Source organism: Hemitrygon akajei, chromosome 18, assembly GCF_048418815.1.
Source record: "Hemitrygon akajei chromosome 18, sHemAka1.3, whole genome shotgun sequence".
Classification (NCBI taxonomy): Eukaryota; Metazoa; Chordata; class Chondrichthyes; order Myliobatiformes; family Dasyatidae; genus Hemitrygon; species Hemitrygon akajei.
This window is the reverse complement of record NC_133141.1, coordinates 13,554,346-13,573,122: the sequence shown is the minus strand read 5'-3', so window position 1 is coordinate 13,573,122 and position 18,777 is coordinate 13,554,346. Positions and strand designations below refer to the sequence as shown.

Genomic DNA, 18,777 nt, shown 5'->3' with positions numbered 1-18,777 from the left:
TTATATTTGAATGCACGCAGCATAAGAAATAAAATGGACGATCTTGAAATTCAGCTACAGATTGGCAAGTATAACATTGTGGCCATCTCTGAAACTTGGCTAAAGGATGGCTGTCATTGGGAGCTGAAAGTCCAAGGATATACGGTGTATTGGAAAGATGGGTTAGTAGGCAGAGGGGGTGGTGCGGCCCTGTCTATAAGAAATAATATTAAATCATTAGAAAGGGATGACATAGGATCAGAAGGTGTAGAGTCTCTCTGGGTTGAGTTAAGAAATGGCAAGGGTAAAAGGACCCTAATGGCAGTTGTATACAGGCCTCCAAACAGCAGCCAAGATAGAAAAGGCGTGTCAGAAGGGCAATGTCATGATAGTCATTGGGGATTTTAACATGAAGGTGGATTGGGAAAACCAGGCCAGTACTGGACCTCAAGAGAGAGAATTTGTAGAATGTCTAAGGGATGGCTTTTTAGAACAGCTTGTTGTTGAGCTCACTAGGAGATTGGCTGTGCTGGATTGGGTGTTGTGCAATGATCTGGAGGTGATAAGAGAGCTTAAGGTTAGGGAACACTTAGAGAACAGTTATCACAATATGATCGAGTTCACTTTGAAATCTGAAAAGGAGAAACTAAATTCCAATGTGTCAGTATTTCAGTGGAATAAAGGAAATTATAATGGCATGAAAGGGGAACTGGCCAAGGTTGACTGAAAAGAGACTAGCAGGAATGACAGCAGAGCAGCAATGGCTGGAGTTTCTGTGAAAAATGAAGGAAGTGCAAGACTTAAAAACTTGCAGAAGGAAACTAAGAAGGTAGTTAGGAAGTAAAAGAATTATGAAAGGAAGCTGGTGACTAATATCAAAGAAAATACTAAAAGCTTTTTTTAGGACCAATAAAAAATGAAACTGGAGATATTGTAATGAGAAATGCAGAGATAGCAGAGGAACTGAATGCGTATTTTGCATCAGTCTTCACAGTGGAAGACAGCTGCAGTATACCGGACATTCAAGAGTGTCAGGGAAGTTAAATATGTGCAGTGAAAATTACGACTGAGAAGATACTCAGAAAGCTTAATGGTCTGAGGGTGGATAAATCTCCTGGACCTGATGAAATGTAGTTTTGGGCTCCATATTTTAGAAAGGATATACTGACATTGGGTTCAGAAAAGATTCACGAGAATGATTCCAGGAATGAAAGGGTTACCATATGAGGAACGTCTGGCAGCTCTTGGGTTGTATTCCCTGGAGTTCAGGAGAATGGGGGGGGGAATCTCATAGAAACATTCTGAATGTTAAAAGGCATGAACAGATTAGATATGGAAAAGTTATTTCCCATGGTAGGGGAGTCCAGAACAAGAGGGCACAACTTCAGGATTGAAGAATGTCCATTTAGAACAGAGATGCAGCAAAATTACTTTAGTCAGAGGGTGGTAAATCTGTGAAATTTGTTGCCACGATGGCTGTGGAGGCCAAGTCATTGGGTGTATTTAAGGCAGAGATAGATAGGTTCTTGATTAGCCAGGGCATCAAAGGGTATGGGGAGAAGGAAGGGGAGTGGGGATGACTGGAAGAATTGGATCAGCCCATGATTAAATGGCAGAGCAGACTCAATGGGCCAAATGGCCTACTTCTGTTCCTATATTTTATAGTCTTATAACACTTGAATCCCTCAATTACCATGGTGGGATTTAAACTCTGGAATAGTAGGTCAGAATAGTAGGACTAGTAATTGAACTGCTCTTCTTCTATTCCTCCCAGATACTTGCAGCACACTTTCACCAGCCAGGGCTACATGGAAATGCTCTTTATCTGTAGAGTTTGAAAAATATCTGGGTTTGGATAACCAGCTATCAATTTCATTTAATATTAATTCAATATAATATGATAAAATATCAAGGGCTATACTGGGAGCTTTCACAAATTAGGGAAACCTTCTTCACCTTTCTCACTTATTACCTATGTGCAGTCAAGACAGGGCACAATACAAATTGCATCTCACCTATGATACACCAGGAAATTAGGACATGACAGTTTGTTAAGAAGGAATACGGTGTAATTTTCATTAGAAAACTGTCTGATTAAAAAAAGTACAAAAAAAGTGGTTGTGAATTCATTATTTCAGAGAAACAATGCAATCCAAGTTCTAAGTTTACGATAACAAATCAAAAAGTGTAAATTTTTTTTGCAAACATTAAACAGAATTTCAGTTATAAATTAGAGGTATTATTTGCATTTTACACTAATCTGCAGACAAATGCTCCAAATTAGCATGCTCCACTGAAATTTACGGCTACAAATTGCCTAATACTTCTGTTATCGACTTACCTTTAAGAAAGCAGTCATAAACACTGAGCAGCCCATGAGAATGAAGATCATCAGACCAGTGACACGTTGCTCTCGAATGCCAAGGAATTTGGGCTGTTCACCAGGAGCTGAACACTCTGATTCTAGCTTCAAACTATTCACATGAGAGATGGAGAGAACAGTTGCAGCTACAAACCAAGGCAGACCCATGATTGAACACACACCCAACATTACAGCCACTATCAGGAGATCAAGGTGATAGCCACATCCTTTCTGTGGAAAGAAAGTTGATAATTAGAATCTCTACCAATTTTGTACATCTTAAGTACAAATGTTAAAACTAAAAGTCAACTTGAGATCAAAATGCAGCTTTCAGTTGCATGCTACATTGATTTTGCAATGGATCCATATGAATACAATATACAAAACACTGAACAATTACATTAATTCCTTTAAGTTATGTGTACACTCATTTCCAACAAAATCTCAAAATCAGCAGGAATTCATACTTTCAGCTTGTGTTCCTTCCTGTTTATTATGACAGCAGTGATCTGTTGGTCCATGAAAATAAGAATAGTACAGAGTAGAGCTGGGATGATGGCAGCAATGACAGTCCACCAGGGATTTGGGCCAATGGGGTTAATTAGCCATCCACGATCATCTCTTGTAGGCTGCAAATAAGCACAGTACAAGGATTTTAGTTCTGTTTTTAATTTCAAAAATATTTTCGCAAATTACTAGTATCAGTGCAATCTTACACCCTCTCATTAGCAATGTATTCTAAGACTAATGGCGTGACTTGTTTTGCAGATCTCAAGTCGAATACTGGAGTCAGTTAAATTTAAGTTATTCACTTGCAGTTCTAATTCTGCTGGAGTTTGAGGCCCTCATTTAAAGTGAATGGATAATATTACTATCCACCTATCAAGTTTTTGTTCTCAGTGCCTCCCTTTATGCCTGTGAAAGCTGGTCACATATTCATAATCTTTATTGAGTGAGACACCTTGTGGCATGGCTGCCATAGGCTCTCATGCATGGCCAACTCAAGTATCATCTGCCACGTAAAAAGGCCAGAGCTCTCATACAGCAAGAGTCAGGCAACAGCAAGAAATTCAGCAGTCCCACTAACAACTGGGAGAACACACTGCACAATTGCTCAAACTGGTCAAGGCTACTGCAGTTATCACAATTGGCCAGCAGACACCCAAGGAGGTACTGTGTTGCAAACTCCATTGGCAAATGGACTTAGAGTCACAATGTGAGTGTTCACCACTTGCGAATCAGATCTTCTCCCACATCACTGGCAATGAACACTAACTGACTAGTCACAACACTTTGGATGTACCAGTGGCTGGAATTGGAAGAGCGGAAGCATTTTTGAAGGTTGGGGAAGGTGCATAGTCACAAAACCTGAGGGCAGTATACAGATAAAGAAAGGCATTAATCATGGAGGGATTTAAAAACAAAGCGTAAGTATTTTAAAACTGAAAAATAGTGCTGGCCAGCAAGCAGGGTTGTGGGGGGGGGGGGGGGGGGGAGGGAAGAAGGGCAGACACAAGTATGAACAGAAGCAGAACTTGACCTGACCACAGATTATTCATGCTCATAACCCCTTCATTGCTCACCTTGCTAATTTTATGTATTTTATCTCTGGGTAATCACCACTGGCTGAGCTAGGTAATTAAATTTAAACCATCTGGCACAGAGTTTCAGTGCAGTGCACTTTGTTGATGATTTCATGTATGACTATAATAAATCTGCGTGGTCTGCATTACCATGCCTCTAAGAATACTAAATACCTAAAAGATAGTTGTACTCAGCATTAATAGACATTCCCCTCTAATTGCAACCTTAATTTGCTCACCTCAAAGTAATAATTACTATCCCTTTGAGAACCCTGAACAATCCCCCAAGTTAGGTTTACATTGTTACCTTAAAGATGCTGGGAACTTGAAGCTTTGGTGATGGTATTCCCAAGGCACAGTCAATAAGAACCATGGACAAGATGGTCAGGAAAACTGCAAAATCACTTATCATCGACCGTACCTGCCATTAAATATCATTCGTGAACAAAGTAGTTTTACTAGCTATCACAAGTAATAAATGGGAGTTTTTTTTCCAAAAATAATTTAAGTATGCCAGAAATTATTTTTAGCTTCATGCAAGCAATGGTATACAGAACCAAATGAAAAGTTAACAGAGTAGCCTTGCCATAGGAATTGTAGACAAAAAGGAATACATTATAAATAATGGGTCTAACATGTTTTCAGTAGAACTCCCTTACTAGTGATGACCTATACCAAACCAAGGTATACAGTACAATACAGTATATTGTATACTAGAAGTTGGGAACATTCCTCATTATCCATATTCATTACTTGTTTTTTTTTAAAGTGCAAAACAATCTTCTGCAAAATAGAAACTGCAAACTTCAAAAAATATTGTTTAAAAGAAAACACGATAAACAACTTGTACATACCTTAGTTGGGAAATAGTGACTTGTTTTAAACTGCTTGAGAAACCCTGATAGGGCAAATGTAGAAAAGAATAATATAACAGACCAGAAAAGGACATCTGGGGTGTATGGTCCATGGGGTCCACATGAAGGGCCAACAAATTCACCATGAAATGTCCTACAGTCCTAAATAATGAAAAACAATAGACAGATCAAATTAAATATGTTACAATGGACTAGTGTTTGGAGCACTATTGTATTGGTGCCTTCACTGTTTAGAATGTTCCACACACCACTGAAATAATCTTCAGTAAATGAAAATCAGATTATGATATCCACAATATTAGGTGTTTATCACATGATATCACTATCAGTCTTTCTGATGTAATCTTTACCTATCCCATAACAGGACTGACCAGCAATTTGTTGCTACCACCAAGATTTGAACCATTCATTACTTCAATGTGCTCCATATTTACCTATCCTTCTTACGTGAACTCCACTTAGACCATGATCTATGTTTTATGTGCAACAAGACAATTTAAAAATGTACAACCATATACAGTGCTGATAAAAAGTATTCACCACCCATTGGAAGCTTTCATGTTTTATCGTTTTACAACATTGAATCACAGTGGATAAATTTGGCTTTTTTGACACTGACCAACAGAAAAAGACTCGTGTCAAGTGAAAATAAATTTTTACAAATTGGTCTAAATTTATTACAATTGTTAAACACAACATAATTGACTGCATAATTACTCACCCCCTTCAAGTCAGTATTTAGTAAATACAGCTTTGGCAGCAATTACAGCCTTGAGTCTGTGTGGATAGGTTTCTATCAGCTTTGTACATCTGGACACTGCAATTTTTTCCTTATTCTTCTTCACAAAACTGCTCAAGCTCTGTCAAACTGTATGAGGATCAAGAGTGAACAGCCTTTTTCCATGTCCAGCCACAAATTCTCAATTAGATTGTAGGCTGGACTCTGACTTGGCCACTCCAGGACATTAACTTAGTTGTTTTCAAGTCATTCCTGGGTAGCATTGGTTTTATGCTTGAGGTCATTGTCTTGCTGGAAAACAAACCTTCTCCCAAGTCACAGTTATTTTGCAGACTGCATCAGGTTTTCCTCCAGGATTTCCCTGTATTTTGCTGCATTCATTTTATCCTCTACCTTCACAAGCCTTCCAGGGCCTGCTGCAGTGAAGCATCCCCACAGCATGATGCAGCAACCATCATGCTTTACAGTAGGGATGGTGTGTTTTTGATGACGTGCGGTGTTTGGCTTGTGTCAAACAAAGCTCAATTTTGGATTAATCAGGCCACAGAACCTTCTTCCAGTCGACTTCAGAGTATCCCACATGCCTTCTGGCAAATTCTAGCCAAGATTTCGTGTGAGTGTTCTCCTCCCCACCTCCCCAAACAGTGGCTTTCTCTTTGCCACTCTCCCATAAAGCTGTGACTAGTGAAGCACCCAGATAACAGTTGTTGTTTGTGCAGTCTCTCCCATCTCAGCCACTGAAGCTTGTAACTCCTCCAGAGTTGTCATAGATCTCTTGGTAGTCTTCCTCACTCGCCCCCTTCTTGCTTGGTCACTCAGTTTTTGAGGACAGCCTACTCTGAGCAGATTTACAGCTGCGCCATATTCTTTCCATTTCTTGATGATTGACTTAACTGTACTTCAAGGGATATTCAGTGACTAGCTTGACTGCACACAGGTCTCAAACAACAGATTTCTATTTAACTAATTATATGACTTCCAAAATAAATTGGCTGCACCAGTGATGATTTGGTGTGTCATACTAGAGGGGGCGAATACTTATACAATCAATTATCTTGTGTTTTATATTTGTAATTAATTTAGATCGCTTGGTTTTAGATCTGTTTTCACTTTGACACGAAGTAGTCTTTTTCTGTTGATCAGTGTCAAGAAAAAAGTTAAATTAATTCCACTATAATTCATTGCTGTAAAAAAAAAAGCATTACAACTTCTGGGGGGGGGGGGGTGTTATTTTTTATTTTTTATAGGTACTGCATTTTATAATTGCCTTTGAATAACCAAAGCAACTTCCTGTAGACCATCACTCAGCATGTTATTCAGATATGCACAGAAAACAGTTTAAGAGTGGTTGGCGAGATGAATGATCTACTTGTCCCGGCCTTGTATCTGAAAGGTAAAAGCAGTGTTAGATGCTTTCTGCTGCACATTTGTTGAGATATGACTCTTTGATCCTTGCACCACAAGAAAGAAACAGATGTTGATAATACCCAAATTGCAAGGGATACAGTTATCCAAAACTTGGAGAGTATCTAAAGAATAGTCAATTATAAAGTGTATATGGATTTCAGTAAGGCATTTAATAAGGTTCCCCATGTAAAGCTCCTTCAGAAAGTAAGGAGGCATGGGATCCAAGGGGGCCTTGCTTTGTGGATCCAGAACTGGCTTGCCCACAGAAGGCAAAGGGTGGTTATAGATGGTTCTTATTCTGCATGGAGGTCAGTCGCCAGTGGGGTGCCTCAGGGATCTGTTCTGGGACTCCTCCTCTTTGTGATTTTTATAAATGACCTGGATGAAGAAGTGGAGGGATGGGTTAGTAAACTTGCTGATGACACAAAGGTTGGGGGTGTTGTGGATAGTGTGGAGGGCTGTCAGAGGTTACAGCAGGACATCATCGATAGGATGCAAAACTGGGCTGAGAGGTGGCAGCTGGAGTTCAACCCAGATAAGTGTTAATTTTGGTAAATCAAGCACGATGGCAGAATATAGTATTAATGGTAAGACTCTTGGCAGTGTGGAGAATCAGAGGCATCTTGGGGTTCGAGTCCATAGGATGCTTAAAGCAGCTGCACAGTTTGACTCTGTGGTTAAGGCGGCGTACGGTGCATTAGCCTTCGCCAATTATGGAATTGAGTTTAGGAGCCGAGAGGTAATGTTGCAGCTATATAGGCCCCTGGTCAGACTCCATTTGGAGTACTGTGCTCAGTTCTGGTCACCTCACTACAGGAAGGATGTGGAAACCATAGAAAGGGTGCAGTCGAGATTTACAAGGATGTTGCCTGGATTGGGGAGCATCCCTTATGAGAATAGGTCGAGTTGACTCGGCCTTTTCTCCTTGGAGCAACGGAGGATGACAGGTGACCTGATAGAGGTGTAGAAGATTATGAGAGGCATTGATTGTGTGGATAGTCAGAGGCTCTTTCCCAGGGCTGAAATGGCTAACACGAGGGGGCATAGTTTTAAGGTGCTTGGAAGTAGGTACAAAGGGGATGTCAGAGGCAAGTTTACTCACAGAGAGTGGTGGGTGCGTGGAATGCACTGCCGGCGGTGGTGCTGGAAATGGATACAATAGGGTCTATTAAGAGACACTTAGATAGGTACATGGAGCTTAGAAGAACAGAGGGCTATGTGGTAGGGAAATTCTTTGCTGTCTCTGGAGTAGGTTACATGGTTGGCACAACATTGTAGGCTGAAGGGCCTGTAATGCACTGTAGATTTCTATTTTCTATATACAAGGTTACAAAATTGAAAGAATGTGTACAACAATTGAAATTCAAGTAATCAAGTAAAATCTGCCTCAAATAGTGATGCAGCATGGCAGAATGTTAAATTAAATGTAGTTGATCCATGTGGAGCTTACAATTTATCAACTATAAGCCACAAGTCAACATAAAATAATGGTCCTTTTCATCTTGGGAACTCGTGTTGAAGGTAACTGAATAGTTGATAAATCAATGTATTTATCATAAATCACACACACACGCACCCGCATGCGCGAACAAGTCCCAAAATAAAAATAGAAAATGCTGGAAACTCTCAGCAGATCAGGCAGTGTTTATGGAAATAAATTGGTATGTTTCATGTTGTAGACCTTTCATCAAAATTAGGAAAGAAAGAAAACAGGATGAGGGAGGAATGGACAGGACAAAATATCTGGTAGGGCAAGACTAGGATTGCTATGGGGATAAGCTACAGATGAAGTCATCGAATTGATAAGTTAATGTGGGCAGTAAGTGAGCAAGAGCACACAAAGAATGCAAAAGTTGCAAGATGCAGAGCTGTAGGAAACAGACAAAAATCTGCAGATACTGGAATCTGGAACAACAATTGCTGGAAGAACTTTGTGGGTCAACCAGCATCTGTTGATGAAGTGCAGCACAAGGAAGGAACAGTCAATGTTTTGGGTCAAAACCCCATACCAGGACTGAGACACAGAAACAGGCCTTGAGCCTACCAAGTCAGCACCAACCCTCAACCACCCATTTACACTAAAATTATATTAATATCATTTTGCTTTCCCTATAGTCCCCATCGACCTCCCACATAACTCCACACACCAAATTCTCTTGTGTCAAATGTTTTTAAATGACCCAACAAACATCAGAATAAGCAACACAAACATAATCCTTTCAAGTCATTAATGGCAATGATAGACCATTCTCTTAAACTTGAAGCCCAAGAAATGATCTTTAAAACAATGGAACATTCTCTCTAATTAGCAGCCCACTAAAATTACAGCAAAACAAAATAATGAAAAATTTTGAGAATATGTTTTCCTATCCATTACTTTCTTCACATTATCAGTAAGACTAATCAATCAACATTCACTTTTTGTAACTTACACTGACAGTCAGATTTGCCCAAGGAATTGATGAGCTTGTAATATTTTGCATCTTCCAGTACTCTAGAGTTCTGTTGTTAGGATTATGCGGTTCTGTGCACATACAGCTACAGTGAACACAAACAGAAAGTAAACTTTTAAGATACTTGAATGTAACCAAATGTGTTTATTTCCAATTTGAACCAAACTTGAGCAAATTATTAGCAGAAAAGAAATTGAAGCACATTCCACATAATATAAATAGTTTAACCGAAAGAAAATTGTGTTTCACTGAAATCACCAGCAACAAAAGTTGAGTTTGAGAGTGCCAACTGGTTGTTCACTATGGTTGCACTTTCATACTTAAAATGGGATCCATGGCCCATGCACATACCTTTTCTGAGAATCACAACATATGCCAACTTGAAAGCAGAAGTGTGTACGTGGCTAACATCCTCCTGAAGTGTATAAAGCAACTAGCACATGACATTAATCACCATAACAGTGTTTGGACTTAACTGCTCCATGTTTGAACTCATGTCTTTGTTGAGCACACCTTGTGAAATGTAAAAGCCCTAAACACTCTTTAAAGGGATCATCAGTTACTTGCACGCAAGTTGCTGGTTGATACTTTAATTCTATAAGCATATGGCATTTTCCACAATTTGGTTATTTTTTTGAAACACTTTTTTTAAAATATAAATTTTTTTAAATTGAATTTTCAAATGGTTACAGAAGGAAAAAAAAATTATCAACCCTTCCCCTCTAAAGAAAAAAAGAGAAAAGAAAGAAAGAAAGAAAGAATGCCTGGATATCGGAAGATCCCCACATGCTCCATGGAGTTCATAATAGCTTTAGTATATATATTTATTTCTTTCCGCAAATAACCAATAATTTTATCTTCAGAGCACCTATATATTTAATCCTATCTTTTGTAAATAAGGGCACCAAATTTTCAGAAATATTTCATATTTATCTCTTAAATTATAAGTGATTTTTTCAAATGGAATGCAGCTAAAAGCTATATCTTAATGTATGTTAAAATTCTTCTTCTTTTCACCAGTCCATTAAGCCCACTAACATTAAAACTTAAAAAATTCAGTAAATTAGTCATTATTTTTAACAGGGTTACTCCAGTCTATAGTAATACCTAACTTTTCAACTTTCGTAGTACCTTGGAGAATCTTTTTAAAATTCTCTGTGTTGCTATGTGTCTCTCCCCCCCCCCCCCGATTGTCCAGGCAAAGAAAGAAAGATTAAAGAAAAATAGATTATAAAGAAAAAAAACAAAATACCCCCATACTAATGTTGTGAATTAAAAAAACACAACATTACCCCCCTCCATTGTGCGGGTCATGGCAATCACCATGATTACACACGTGAATCCCGTAGCAATTGATCCGAAGTTCCCCCAGCTCCCCCGTAACATAAAAAAGTATACATATGAGAAGAAAAAATAATATCACTACTCTCGATTAATATTTCTCAAATTTTTACCTTTCTACCCCTGTATCATATAATTAAGAATATATTTAAATATTCTTCTGTCCTTAAACATCCATCAACTCCATTCACTGTCCCTGTCTTCATCTTTAATCCGTTTCACTTTTAAATCTTTGGCTGTGGTTAGCAAATATTTGGGAGTTCTTGTGCAAATTCTTCCACATCCCGATAATCAGTAAAAGATCTTTTTCCGTCATCCAAAAAAATTATCAGGGTTGCCAGGTGGCGCAATATAAATTTATAACCTTTTTCCCATAAAACTTTTTTCGCTGGATTAAATTCCTTCTTTCTCTTCAAAAGATCATAACTTATATCAGGATAGAAAAGAGCTGTTTTCCCTTCTATCATCAATGGCCCGTTTCTCTTTCTGGCACGTTGGGCAGCCGCCTTCAGGATCTTTTCTTTATCTTGATATCTTAAGCATTTTATCAAGATTGATCGTGGGTTTTGATCAACTTGAGGTCTTGATCTTAAGGCTCTGTGAGCCCTTTCAATTTCAATTAACTGGGTTCCTTTTTCCATTTCCAAAATTTCCGGAAACCATTTTTGAAAAAAATTTATTGGATCCTCTCCCTCTATACCTTCTTTAAGTCCAACAATCTTAATATTATTTCGTCTGCTAAAATTTTCAAGTACATTCACTTTTTCCAACAACCGTTTTCTTTCTGATGTCCAGGCAGAAATATTATCTTCCATTTTATTCACTCTATCAATGGTGTCTCCCGTTGTTTCTTCCAAGTTTTTAATTTTCTTGTCCATTTTGTCCTGTCTTTTCATCATTTTATCAAACATAATCTTCATATTTTTAATATCTTCTTTTATTACTTTGAATGCTTTTAATTCATGCATTATTTGCACCAAAGATTTTTTATGTCTCCAATATCACCTCCAACCTCTTCCTGTTGCTCTTCTTTGTTTGTCTCTTCATCTTCGTCTGATTTATCCAGAGAATCTGATTCCACCTCATATTCACTTTCAGTTCTGATCATAGCTGGGATTTGTAGTTTGGGTTGCTCGTGTTTGCGCATGCCCCTTCCTTCACGCATGCGCATTCCTGTTGCTCTTTTTTTTTGGAAACGGTTGATGTTGCCGCAGTTTCCTGTTCTGTATCGCCGGAGGTAAAATGCACTTGAGCCCGAGGCTCTTTCATGGCGGCCGGCCTTGATTCTTTTCCAACTTGTGTTGTCTTCAAAGTAGTAGTTTTCTTCTGCTTCTGTTTAGGAGACATACCTTAAGACAATCCTGAGTAGTTTATAAGTAATTTTTAAAAAGTATTTACTAACTTTTCTTCACTTAATCATTATTTTACTGCTTTTTTTTTTTACGGGAGAGCTGGATTTCCACGTCTCGATCCTACGTCATCACGTGATGTCCCCCCCGAAACACTTATTGATTGAATCATGTGGCAATACTTAAGGACTTCAAAATTTGTGCACAAATTAGTGACAAATTAATTACTAATGGGTGCATTAGTAAGCATTTCCTAGAGACGTAGCATGAATAGAAGGACAAGCAGGACAGTAGGAGGAGGAAAGGAGAATGAGGGGTAGAAGGGTTTTGAATAGGAAGCAGAATCTGTCCATGTTCAGAAAGCAAATTCTCCCAGCAACCTCGAGAAAAACTGCAGATGCTGGAAATCCAAGTAACACACAAAATGCTGGAGAAACTCTGCAGGCCAGGCAGCGTCTATGGACAAGAGTGTAGTCGACATTTCAGGCCAAGTGTCCCCAACAAGGCCAAGTATCCCCAAGAACCTCAACAAAAATTGTACAAGACAAGACACTCTGAAAAAAATTTAGCAACAGCTTTATCAATCGTGGCTGCTGCCTTTTATGGGCAGATTACTTTTCTAATTACCACTGCAGCCTCAGCAGGGCAAGGCCTACATTATCAGTGGCTGTGAAGTTGGCAGTGATGAACTTTCATGCATTCAAATTGTTTCAGGTTGGAACTGGGGGCATTTTCCATATGTCATACATTTGCAATCCACTGTAACAAAGGTGGTTGCTGATATTGTCTATCTGAAAACAGCCAATTACATTTCACTCTCTTGCCAGAGACTAGCAGACAAGTGCTTGGATTGCAGATTCCTCCATGACATTAGCCACTAGCTATCAAAAGGGAAGTCAAAGAGCCAGAAGCAGAAAGAGGAAATACAGGGCAAAGCAGTGAGGGATGGGGTGGAAAGAGAAAGGAGGCTAAGCAGTCCCTTCTTGCCAAAGTTGCAAGTAAAAAATTCTGACTGAGATAACAGTAATCACAATTTCAATTCAACACAAGTTCCCTTAGTTACTAACCACCACAGCGTCATCTTGACCTTAGTGCAAAAATAAAAGCCATCACGGTTTGTAAACTACAGCAAACCTATTGACTACGTCAAACACATCACACCTCTGCATTTCCCAATGCCTTTGTTTCTGTGTATCTTTGCACGACTGCAGTGTTCCTGTGCAGAGCAGTTCTAGCAGCTGGTATATCAATAGCTATTATTTTCAAGAGGAGATTGCAAAAGGCTTTGAAGATCAATCTTAAGTAGCTGAGAGCCAAGGTGGCCCAACAGCAGCTTGGCATGGATGGAAGAAATGCAAGCTAGCTGGCTGGAAATACACGGGAGCACTGGCAGAGGCAAGGGTGTAGCACAAGTGATGCTGTCAGAGGGGCAGACTGAGTCCAAGAAGCCAACGCTACCTTGGCAATCCTAATAGGGCATTGGAGAACAAATTACTAGCTGACTTGAAGCCTCTTTAATCATGGATGTCCACAGCAATGATGATAATAGTCAGAGATCACATAATTAATAGAAGCTGCATGTGAGGCAATGGAAATAGAGACATCAGTCAGACTGATTGGGTTCACAAATGAGCTGGTGGAATTGGCCATCAGCTCTATACTGGAGAAGGATGTGCACCAAGCTCCAGTGCAAAATCCCTATGGCAGATTGGTGCTGGACACAAAATCATGCTAATCAGCAGGCCACATAAAAAGAGTACCCCTCCTGTATTCAAATTGGACAAGGATTCATTGCACACCGTGATCCCCATACCCAATTTGGCCAATGCCATTTTTTGTCTTACTTACAACCACTTCTATCCTGGCTTCTGTCCTCATTTGTAGAAACCGCTCAAGTATATTGGGAGTGGGCAAGAAGATCCTTTAGTTAACCAAGGATCCAGTTCACCTTTCCCAAAATCCATCTTACACTTGCCAACAACTGATGTATATCAGATAAAATATTGCCATCTGATTGTGTTCAAGTCCTTAACTAGAGCAATGTGAAGTGAACATGAACAATTATTTGACCAGGCTGTCCTTAATTCTGATATATATATATATATACACACACACACACACACACACACACACAATGATTGATAAGTTCGTGGCCTAAGGTAGGAGGAGTCAATTTTAGAAAACCTAGCACATTTATTTTTCAACGTAGTCCCCTCCTACACGTATTCACTTAGTCCAGCGGTCATGGAGCATATGGAGCCCTTCTTTGTAGTAGTGGTCCACAGCAGGGGTGATTGATAAGTTTGTGGCCTAAGGTAGAAGGAGGTAAGTTTTACAGCTTTCGTTACATGCACGTCCAGTTCAACTCTGAGTGATTATGCAGAAAGTTTGAAGTTAATAATCTCCTTCTACCTTAGGCCACAAACTTATCAATCACCCCTGCTGTGGACCACTTCTGGAGGTCCAAGACGCCAACTTCTATAGAGAAGGGATCCGTATGCTCCACGACCGCTGGACTAATTGTGTAAATGTAGGAAAAATAAATGTGCTAGGTTTTCTAAAATTGACTACTTCTACCTCAGGCCACGAACTGATCAATCACCCCTTGTATTCTAGCCCTTCATAGATTTTCAATGACTTCCTGCTGGGAAATGAAACAGGATTGAACTTGTTATGCCAGATGGCAAAACATCCTTCCAATACTCAGATTTGGCTCACACTTCAAAAATAATCATTTAACTAAAGTACAGTAACTAGCTTCCACAGAATGATAATACTGCAAGACCAGAGAACATTTGACAAAGAAGCAAAAGTATAATGCTTACAAGTATTGAGTAAGCTGGTCCAGATCTGAATGCATATTGAAAGAATAAATTTCTCCCAAATGGATCAACTTTTCCAGGGCTTCATAGATGAAAATTATACAGATGAGAGAGGCAAATGCCTCCTCAGTAAAACGAGTTATGTAGCAGACAAGAGAACTAGCATCTGTGGCAACAAGCAGTATACACAGGAATGATGTCCAAAGTCCAATATTCGCTCTCAAAGAAAGGTAAGACAAGTCATAGTCCCTATAAAAAGAGAAAAATCTAATTAAAAAGTGAAATTAGGTTTACATTTGAATTATCTAACTCAGTAATACTTTAGAATTACATTCAAAGTAAAGATAGATGAGCTCTGCAATAGAGGAGTGAAAGGTGGGGAATTAAAATTATAAATCTTTGCACCCTCTAGATCTGCGTTTTAAGAGTATGAGACATATCAAATCTGTATTGATTGAACAGTATGAGGACTTAGCTGAACTTAAACTCATTTTTCAAATACCAGATCAATGAAGACATTGAGGGAACTGTCGGGAGGGAGACAGAATTTGACAAAGTGAGAAAACCAATAGTACACAAGTGAAATGAGAAAAACCTTTAAGCCCACTATTATGCTGTCCCTCACATAGTAATTTCCCCTAATGTCACACTTAGTAATGTAAACAAAATATTAGAAGACCTGACCAGGAGGGGAAAAACAAGATGAAGCACTCAAAATATTCAGTATTACCTGATGGGGAAAATAATTTACTGATGGGGAAAAACTTGTTAAACAAAGCTTTTCAAGCTCCGTAGATTTCAGAATTTTAGGGAATTTTCAAGACCATTCGATTTCCCATCTATTCCACAGTTGTGAACTTGCTGGCATTTTGTGGTTATGGTATAGAAATGAAATAGCAGGAAATGTGCAGTGTCTGAAGATTTATTAATCCCCCTAACAGTTACTTACTTGCAGAATTTGAACAAAATCTTTTCAAACACTAGCACAGGACCTGTACTGCCCAGTATAGTGAGAGGCTGCCCAGCAAAGAGGGAATAAGCAATTCCAGTCATGGAAGCTCCAAACAAAGACTCAATTGCACTCTGAAAAAGAAATCCAAAGATTAATTTGCAGAAATAAAAGCAGCTATCCATTAATATGTTAGAATCATATTTATTTATTTATTTTACAAATAGCAATATTTAGTGAGGAGCACAAGTTAGACTAAACCTTCAGAAAATCACTGGCCAGGCCTCAGCTAGAGTATTTTGTTTAATACTGGACACCCAACTTCAAGAACGAAGTCAAAGTGGTTGTAAATGAGATTTACCAGTGAAGTGCCGAGAATGCAGGACTTGGGTTACATGGAAAGACTACAAAAGGCAGTAACATTCTCCTTGGAGTAGGCGAGGAGATACTTGAGAGAGACCTTCATAACCATTAGTATTTTCAAAAAAAAAAAGTAAATAGGAGAAATGGTTTCCACCACTAGGAAGATCATTAGTTGAAGAACAGTCTTAAGTAACTGGAAGGAAGACAGATTCCACCATCTTCTACTTTGCTTCTCCTCCTACCACCCACACCTACTGCACCTCCCATCCCACACATGCTATGATAATCCAGAATTCACTTCCCAATGCTAGTGGAAATAGATTTAATAACAGCTTTCAAAAAGGGAAGTAAATACATACTTGAAAGAAAAAAAAGACAGAGCTGCAAAAGAACAGTAGGAGTTGCATTGTTTACTTTCTTATTACAGCACAGGAGACAGCTATTCAGCCCATTTCAGCCAAACCAGCTTTCTGTACAGCAATCCCTTGAGTCCCATTTCCCTGCCATCTATTCTCTATGACATATATGCCCACCTACTCCTCTGTTTCTTTTGTCATTTACATTCAGAGTAATTTGCATTAGCCAATAAAATAACCAGAAATACTTTGGGATGTTGGAAGAAGCCAAGGGAAACCCACATGGTCACAAGGAAAACATGTAAACTCCACACAGACAGCTCTATTGCAGGACTGAACAGGTGTCACTGGAGTTAGAGCATCTGCACTAACTATTGAACCACTCTACCACCCCAGTTAGGCAGCCCTTTTGAACAAAATGTGCCAAATGGCTGCTGCTTTTGCCATGATGATCAGTTTCATACAGACCATGACTAAAATACAACTCAACAGCTTACATACCATATTGGCAGGCAATTGGCCACTGCACAAGACACTGTAGCTATTCTTACTGCAAATAAACCAGTGTTCTGTTTCTTTTCTGCTTTTGTGTACAATATTTCCCCATCTTTTGTTCACTTACTAAACAAACCCATTATGTTATCTGGTGAGGCAAAGAACACTGATTTAATCAATTGTTTACTGTCAGGCTTGGCTCAGTAGGTGTCACCCTCACTACTAAGTCAGGACTTTCAGCACAAGTCTCATTGAAGAGGCTCCAGCACAATAAATGGAAATGAACTTTTCAATGCAATAATGAGAGTCTGCTGCATGGTTATAACCATATAACCATATAACAATCACAGCACGGAAACAGGCCATTCCGGCCCTCCTAGTCCGTGCCGAACTCTTAATCTCACCTAGTCCCACCTACCCGCACTCAGCCCATAACCCTCCACTCCTTTCCTATCCATATACCTATCCAATTTTACCTTAAATGACACAACTGAACTGGCCTCTACTACTTCTACAGGAAGCTCATTCCACACAGCTATCACTCTCTGAGTAAAGAAATACCCCCTCGTGTTTCCCTTAAACTTTTGCCCCCTAACTCTCAAATCATGTCCTCTCGTTTGAATCTCCCCTACTCTCAATGGAAACAGCCTATTCACGTCAACTCTATCTATCCCTCTCAACATTTTAAATACCTCGATCAAATCCCCCCTCAACCTTCTACGCTCCAATGAATAGAGACCTAACTTGTTCAACCTTTCTCTGTAACTTAAGTGCTGAAACCCTGGTAACATCCTAGTAAATCGTCTCTGCACTCTCTCTAATTTATTGATATCTTTCCTATAATTCGGTGACCAGAACTGTACACAATATTCCAAATTTGGCCTTACCAATGCCTTGTACAATTTTAACATTACATCCCAACTTCTGTACTCAATGCTCTGATTTATAAAGGCCAGCATTCCAAAAGCCTTCTTCACCACCCTATCTACATGAGACTCCACCTTCAGGGAACTATGCACTGTTATTCCTAGATCTCTCTGTTCCACTGCATTCCTCAATGCCCTACCATTTACCCTGTATGTTCTATTTGGATTATTCCTGCCAAAATGTAGAACCTCACACTTCTCAGCATTAAACTCCATCTGCCAACGTTCAGCCCATTGTTCTAACCGGCATAAATCTCCCTGCAAGCTTTGAAAACCCACCTCATTATCCACAACACCTCCTACCTTAGTATCATCAGCATACTTACTAATCCAATTTACCACCCCATCATCCAGATCATTTATGTATATTACAAACAACATTGGGCCCAAAACAGATCCCTGAGGCACCCCGCTAGTCACCGGCCTCCATCCCGATAAACAATTATCCACCACTACTCTCTGGCATCTCCCATCTAGCCACTGTTGAATCCATTTTATTACTCCAGCATTAATACCTAACGACTGAACCTTCTTAACTAACCTTCCATGTGGAACTTTGTCAAAGGCCTTGCTGAAGTCCATATAGACTACATCCACTGCCTTACCCTCGTCAACATTCCTCATAACTACTTCAAAAAATTCAATAAGGTTTGTCAAACATGACCTTCCACGCACAAATCCATGCTGGCTACTCCTAATCAGATCCTGTCTATCCAGATAATTATAAATACTATCTCTAAGAATACTTTCCATTAATTTACCCACCACTGATGTCAAA

General features: G+C 39.3%; 1 protein-coding gene across 5 annotated transcripts in view; it reads right to left on the bottom strand.

The window, feature by feature from the left end:
* The window catches only part of LOC140741109 (electroneutral sodium bicarbonate exchanger 1-like), a 205,331-nt gene that overhangs the window by 34,929 nt on the left and 151,625 nt on the right, over positions 1-18,777 (bottom strand). For all 5 annotated transcript variants that reach the window (XM_073070876.1, XM_073070875.1, XM_073070871.1 and 2 more), the window contains exons 13-19: positions 15,860-15,993; positions 14,914-15,159; positions 9,378-9,483; positions 4,779-4,940; positions 4,232-4,345; positions 2,809-2,970; positions 2,321-2,572 (exon numbers count right to left, since the gene is read on the bottom strand). In XM_073070876.1, coding sequence (XP_072926977.1) covers positions 2,321-2,572; positions 2,809-2,970; positions 4,232-4,345; positions 4,779-4,940; positions 9,378-9,483; positions 14,914-15,159; positions 15,860-15,993 — 1,176 coding nt within the window. The remainder of the gene's footprint in view (positions 1-2,320; positions 2,573-2,808; positions 2,971-4,231; positions 4,346-4,778; positions 4,941-9,377; positions 9,484-14,913; positions 15,160-15,859; positions 15,994-18,777) is intronic.